The following is a 6876-nucleotide window of genomic DNA, read 5'->3' as shown; positions in this document are numbered from 1 at the left end:
TCCTTGGTGATGTAGCTGAGAGCAACATTGACAGGTCTTTATCTTCAGCAGGAAGAAATCCATCAAAATCTCCTGCAATCAAATGTGTGATTCCAGTTGGTCAGACACAGGGAGTTAGCAGAGAGGACGGTGGAACCTCCTTTGCCCGGTTTCATTTCTGTCAGGAGGAGACACTGAAGCAGATGCAGTGTAGAGAAGGATGCTTCAGTCAGCTTCTCCTGCGGTAGTACTGTGACACCAACCCTGCACAAACCCAGTCCCGTCTCTGTGCCTGCAACAGCAGACATTTACTTTACTGGGCCTGGGCTGTGCAATGACAGTTTCACTCCTGGGCTGGGCAGGGCACTTTTGTTCCAGGCTGTTGGTTGGGCTTCCTGGGGTGTGCTTGCCCGGTATAGGTCTGTGGGATGCAAAGAACAGTCAATCACATAGGCCATTCAGGTCATCTTCTTGACAGCTGTGAAGAGAAAATACACTCGCTCACAGTGGGGTGGAGAAGGAGTGAGTGCTCACTATGGGAAGTTTCACCAACTAGTAGAATTAGATGCAAGAGATGATCATGGCGGGTAGAACATTCAGGTCTTTAAGCTGGCAGAACACAGGGTTCCCAAACTTCTGGAATCAGAGGAGTTTGTTTCTTTTTTAAACCGTCACCACCTTCAATCCCACATTAGCCCAGGAACCCACAGTGGACTACTGCCACCGTGGACTACTGCCACAGTGGACTACTGCTCCAGCCCCAGTGGGTTTTTTTGATCTGCTGGCCTCTGCTCCTTATCTGCTTCTTCCCCACACCGCGATGTATGCACCACATAGTTGCCACCCGACAGGCAAGAAGACTGGAGTCAGCAGTCACTAGTTGGCTATGGTTATTCAACTGTCAGCCAGCACAATCCCAGAGGGAACCCAGCCAGTCTGAGGTTGAGCTAGTCAGTGCTAAGAATAGGACTTTGGGATCAGACTGAACTGTGGGTGGATCCCAAGGACTGCACGGCTCTGTCTTGCTGCCTGAGTCTTTTCACGTGGCTACTTTTGTATTCTCACCCTTAAATTTGTAAAATGAGTTAATCTTTAAAAACATTTTTTTTTTTCAAGATAGGGTTTCTCTTTCTCTGTGTAGCTTTGGCTGTTCTGAAACTTTTTCTGTAGACTAGGCTGGCCTCAAACTCATAGAGTTCCCCCTTTATCTGTTGCAATTTTTTTTTCTTTTTCTTTCTTTTATGTTTTTGCTTTTTGAGACAGAGTTTCTTTCTCTGTGTACCCCTGGCTGTCCTGGAACTCACTTTGTAGACTAGGCTGTCCTCAGACTTTTAGAGATCCACCAACCTCTGCCTCCTGAGTGCTGGGATTAAAGGTATGTGCCACTGTGCCCAGCTTGGGGTCTTTTAAATAAGCTAACCATAAGGTTCTATCTTTATGACCTAATTGCTATGCAAAGACCCTACCTCCTATTTTCACTTTCTTGAAGGTTATGGTATCAATGTGTGGATTTGAGGGGACACACGCATTGAGACTGTCTTTGAGGTAGAGAGTGAGGTCAAAAATGTCTTACCTAGAGATTGCAGAGGTAACGTATTAAAGAAACCTGTTGGAGGGCTGGAGACATAGCTGGGCAGTTTTTGGAGCATTGTACTAGAGTTTGACTCTTGGTACCCACATCAGATGGTTCACAGCTACCTGTAACTCTAGCTTTATTTGGAAGTGTCCTACAGGCTGAGCCAACTCTAGTTTCTGGCTTTCCATACAGAAGCGCTTCCAGTTTCTTGCCCAGATACATAAACATATAAATGAAAACAAAACAAAACAAAACAAAACAACAAAAGCCCATTGGCAAAGAGGAAGGCTGGCAATGCCCCCCACTCCTTCCCTTCAAATCCAGCCTCTTGATGAGAGTCATGACAGGAAGATGCCAGGAGGGGGCGCCTCTTTGTTACCATTCTATGCTTGTAGAATTTGGACTGTCCACAAGTAGTCTGTGCTTCAACCTAATGTTTTGCACTTTAAAACTAGGTTTTATGGTGAAGCTTGGAAAAACACTTATGCTACATAAGGTGGTTCTGACCTCAGGACTCTGATCTGGCTGGGTCCTGTTCTCAGCTTTTTCCTGAGTGTAGGGACTATGGGTTAGGTCTGGGGGAGAAGAGGTACCTTGGCTAGAGTCAGGATCCACAGGGAAGGGAGAATGACTGAGAGGGTCAAGGCAGGAATGTGACTGGAATAGGGCACGGAGGTGCTGAGGGACAACTCGGCTGTTCAGGGCCATGTGGGAGATCCAGGAAAGGCGTGGCAGTTCAGAGCTAGCCACAGAAACCACTTCCCCCCTCTTCCGCACCCCCCCCCCGCCCCGCCCCGAAGACAGGGTTTCTCTGTTGTAGCCCTGGCTGTCCTGGAACTCACTCTGTGGACCAGGCTGGCCTCGAACTCAGAAATCCGCCTGCTTCTGCCTCCCAGAGTACTGCGATTACAGGCATGCACCACCACCGCCCGGCAGAAACCACTCTTTAGCCACTTTTCTTATTTATTTATTTATTTATTTATTTATTTATTTATTTATTACATCTATCCTATATCTATCTATCTATCTATTATCTACGGAATCTTACTATGTAGCTCTGTCTGGCAGGTGTGTGTGTGTGTGTGTGTGTGTGTTTTGGGGGGATTGGAGGTTGGGTGAGGACATTGCATGTCCCATCTGTGGAGTTCAGAGGGCTTGTGGGAGTCAGTTCTCCCTTCACCTTGTGGGTTCTGGGGATTAGATCCCAGGTCGTCAGGCTTGACAGCAAGTGTCCTACATGCTGAGGCATCTCACCAGCTCCATGATGGCCCTTTTCTTAAAGGGTCTGATGAGGGGAGGGAAGGAAAGTACGTATGACAGGAGGGAGCTAAGTGACAGGCATGGGGAGAAGTCAGAGCTCCTATTTTTCTGGGGTCAGAAAATCCCTAAGAATCCCTTAAATCCTTTACTGTCTTGGGGCAAGGGCAGATACAGACTGTCCGCCTGGTTTTAAGTTTTATTTAATCTTTTGGGGACGGGTATTAGCATTTAAAGAAGTGGGTCTCACGTCTCTATTTTCCAAAGCCAGTGACCTGGACCTCGAGGCCGGCACGAAACACTTCTTTAGAACACCGCGGGCGAACGTCATGGCGGAACAGAAGTTGCACGCCTAGGAGCGTAGCGGAGGACTCCTGAGTAGGGACTCACGCAGGCTGACAGCTTCCGGTTTCAGACGCGGACTTCGCAGTTGTAGGAGGTGAGAGGCTTGAGTTAGACGTGGTGTCCTGCGAGTGACCTGCCGTGGCGCAGGCGGGCTCGCAGCGTCCAGGAAAAGCCAAAAGCCTTAGGAAAAGGTATCACTGGGGAGTGTCAGGCTTTGAGTAAGATCGCTGCGAGTTTAAGTGAGCCTCGCTGCCTACTCCTGTTTGTCCTTGACCAAGTCACAGCGTCCTTCCAAGCCCTGGCGTTTCCTCTTGTGAAGCAGAGATGGGGGTCTGAGAGGCCTCACTGGGTGGCTATGGGGTTCTTGCGGGCTCTTGGGGGCGTTCACGCTGCCCCGCCGCCGCGCCCAGCACTCACGTGCTTGGATGTGGTAGGTGGTTCTGCGCCGTGCTGTGCTGTGCAAAACTTTAAGCTTGCATTTGATCCTCCCACCAGGCTCATCAGAAAGGACCGTGTCCCATCCCAACACTCAGAAATGAAGGCTTCCAGATCCTGGCCTTGGTCGGCTAGGCAGCAATGACATTCTGATTCTTAAGGTCCATGTTGTGAAAAGAGGTATGCTTTGTGAGCCATCATGTGGTTGCTGGGAATTGAACTCAGGACCGCGGGAAGAGCATTCAGTGCTCTTAATTACTGCCCCATCTCTCTAACCGCCCCCAATCCCCCAATCTAGGTTTTTTTTTTTTGTTTTTTGTTTTTGGAGAGAGGATTTCTTTTTCTTTTTTTTTTTTTTTTGGTTTTGGTTTTTCGAGACAGGGTTTCTCTGTGTAGCCCTGGCTGTCCTGGAACTCACTCTGTAGACCAGGCTAGCCTCGAACTCAGAAATCTGCCTGTCTTGCTTCCCAAGTGCTGGGATTAAAGGCATGCGCCACCACTACCCCACCCCAATCTAGGTTTTTAATGTGTGATTCTTTTAACACCTGGCAAGGGGTAAGGTCCTAGTGTACTTTTTTTTTTTTTGTCCAAATAGATGTGACATTTGTAGGCCAGAGGTGAGATTTGACTTATAAAACGTGGTCACACAGCAATTAAAGGGCAGAAGTAGATGATTTGAAAGCTCACACCTGGGCTGTTAAGATGTCACAAGAATAAAAATGTGAAGAAAAAAATTTAAAACTCAAAAGTCTCTTTTCTGACACAGAGTAGGTTAACGCTTTTTGTTTTTAATTACATTTTACTTCTTTGGTTTTTGTTTGTGTGCTCATGCACTGTAGTGTGTGCCGTAGTGTGTGTGTAGAGAGGTCAGGCTTGGTGGCCGGTGCCTTCACCCACCAAGCCATGTCACTGGGCCTCCTTTAGTTATTTTCACCTGTAAATTTGAGATACAGTACGTTTTTAAGAGCCCTCACTATGTTGTCCAGGCAGTCCTGGAACTCCTGGGCTCAAATGGGCTCAAATGATCGTCTGCCTTAGCCTCCCAAGTTATTGGGAATATAGGCTTACCATGCTTGGAGTAGGGTAAACTATTATAAAGAGTACCTTAAGAGAGGTGGTAGTGCACACTTTTAATCCCAGAACTCAGGAGGCAGAGGCAGACAGATCTCTGTGAGTTCAAGGCCATCCTGGTCTACAGTGCAAGTTCCAGGACAGTTAGGGCTACACAGAGAAACTCTGTCTCAAAACAAAACAAAACAAAACAAAACAGTACCTTCGAAGTGTGTATGATAGTTTGTGCCTGTGATTCTGGCATTTGGAAGACTGAATTGGGAGGAATGAGGAGAGTTGGAAGTCAGTCTGGGCTACATGGGAAGATTAAAAAAAAAAAAAAAGAACAAATGAAACCTAATCTCACATAACCTCTCAACCTGTCCAGCCTGGACTACATAGAGGGTTGAGTTATAGGCTAGCCCTGGATAATCCTGAGATTGTCTCAACACCTCTTACGAGTCCTGCTCCTCTGAAAAACCACACTTTCTTCTGTTTTATCTAGGAGTAGTGTCTAGAGCAGGTCCTGTATGGAATGTAAATACTGGTGTGTTTGGTTCTTTTGCAGATTTTGGACTGCAGGTGCCATGCATCCTTTACAGTGTGTCTTCCAAGCACAGAGGTTGTCAGCACCATGGACCTCCATGTGCTGGGTGTTGCTTAGGACCTGCAGGGCACACAGTAGTGCGTCCAGCACGTCCTGTGCTAGTCCAGAGGGGAAGAGCTCAGCAGGAGTCCAGAAGGATTTCAGCTCCAGGTTAGCCACTGGACCGACTTTTCAGCATTTTTTAAGAAGTGCTTCAGTTCCTCAAGAGAAACCATCTTCTCCAGAAGTGGAGGACCCACCTCCCTATCTCTCAGGGGATGAACTTCTAGGAAGGCAGAGAAAAGGTTGGCTTTATTTTTTTTTCCCTTTGGCTTCCTTGCTCCATCGCAGCATCTGTGGCCTGGTTGCTTTTGCTGTTCTCTTACTATATTTTTGGCTTTAGGGCATTGATAGTGTGGGTAGGTTGCCTAATATAAAACCATCAGAGCCCACCAAGTAGCATTACTCTAAAGAAACTCGAGGGGTGGGCTGGGGGAGAGTTGTGTGGTGGGGTGAATTCCCAACATCCATGAAGCTCTGAGTGCCATCCACAGCATCCTCAAGAAAAAACTCAAAGCTATGCACACGTGAGTTGGAGCCCTCTCACTGGGTACATATGCAGATACTATATTATAATTTTTAGAACTGCATTTAAATTACACCATTTATGGTCAGTATGTGGCAGCTGTGGAGGTCAGGGCATAGCTTGTGACACTTGGTTGTCTCCTTCCACCATGTGAGTTGAGAGGTTAAAAGTCATGAGGCTTGGTGGCAGAAGCCCTTATCCACTGAGCCATCTTGCCCAAGCCTACTCCCTATCTTTTGAAGCTGGGCATTAGTTGTGTAGCCGAGGCTAGAATGGAACTCATAAATCCTCTTACCTCAGGCTTCTAACTGACGGAATCACCGATGTCTGCCACCTCCTCTGACATAGAATTGTCTTTCTTGGGGCTATCAAGATGACTCAGAAGGTAGAGTTGCTTGCTATCAAGTGTGATGACCTGAGTTTGACCCCTGTATGGTGGAAGGAGAGAGCTGACTGCCACGATTTGTCCTTTGACCTCCTAACTGGTGCCATGGCATATATGCCCACTGTCTTCCAGAATATATATAGAAAATATTGGCTAGGCATGTGGCACACACCTTTGACCTCAGCATGTGGCAGGCAGAGCAGTGTTCTCTGTGAGTTCAAGGCTAGCCTGGTCTACATAATGAGTTTCAGGTTAGCCAGAGTAAGATAGTGAGACCCCCACCCAAACAAAACAAAATAAAACAAAAACCCCCATGCTTCCTTTTTTCTTTTTTGTTTTACTTCTTGAGAAATAATCTGTCTCTTTAGCCCAGGTTGTCCTGGAGTTCACTGTGTAGCTCAGGCTGACTCACATTCATGATTCTCCTGCCTTGGCCTACCATGTGCTGACTTTATGGGTATAACCTGCCTTCCACTTGGAATTATAGCCTGCTGGTGACAATGGGGCTGTAACTGGAAATAGGATTTGAAAGAACTTACTGAAGTGTGAGATTCGTGTTTTGGAACGTTGTGTAAATTTGTATTTTTACTTCATAATATGACCATGTCTTTTCCATTTTTATTCTGTGGCGTGTACCTTCTGGCCAGTGCTGCTGCTTCCAGAGGCTAGAGAACTAC

The 6876-nt window shown here is 47.0% G+C and overlaps 1 protein-coding gene across 5 annotated transcripts in view; it reads left to right on the top strand.

Annotated features, from left to right (window-relative positions):
* Positions 1-3109: 3109 nt before the first annotated feature.
* Positions 3110-6876, top strand: part of Cdk5rap1 (CDK5 regulatory subunit associated protein 1) — a 32457-nt gene continuing 28690 nt past the window's right edge. Inside the window, exons 1-3 of one of the 5 annotated variants that reach the window (XM_052183987.1) lie at positions 3111-3251; positions 3653-3772; positions 5211-5533. In XM_052183987.1, coding sequence (XP_052039947.1) covers positions 5230-5533 — 304 coding nt within the window. In that variant the 5' untranslated portion in view covers positions 3111-3251; positions 3653-3772; positions 5211-5229. The other 4 variants (XM_052183989.1, XM_052183990.1, XM_052183985.1 and 1 more) reach the window with 4 other exon arrangements.

The sequence above is a fragment of the Apodemus sylvaticus genome, chromosome 5, assembly GCF_947179515.1.
Source record: "Apodemus sylvaticus chromosome 5, mApoSyl1.1, whole genome shotgun sequence".
Taxonomy (NCBI): Eukaryota; Metazoa; Chordata; class Mammalia; order Rodentia; family Muridae; genus Apodemus; species Apodemus sylvaticus.
Note: the sequence above shows the minus strand (reverse complement) of the source record. Positions and strands in the feature narration are given on the sequence as shown.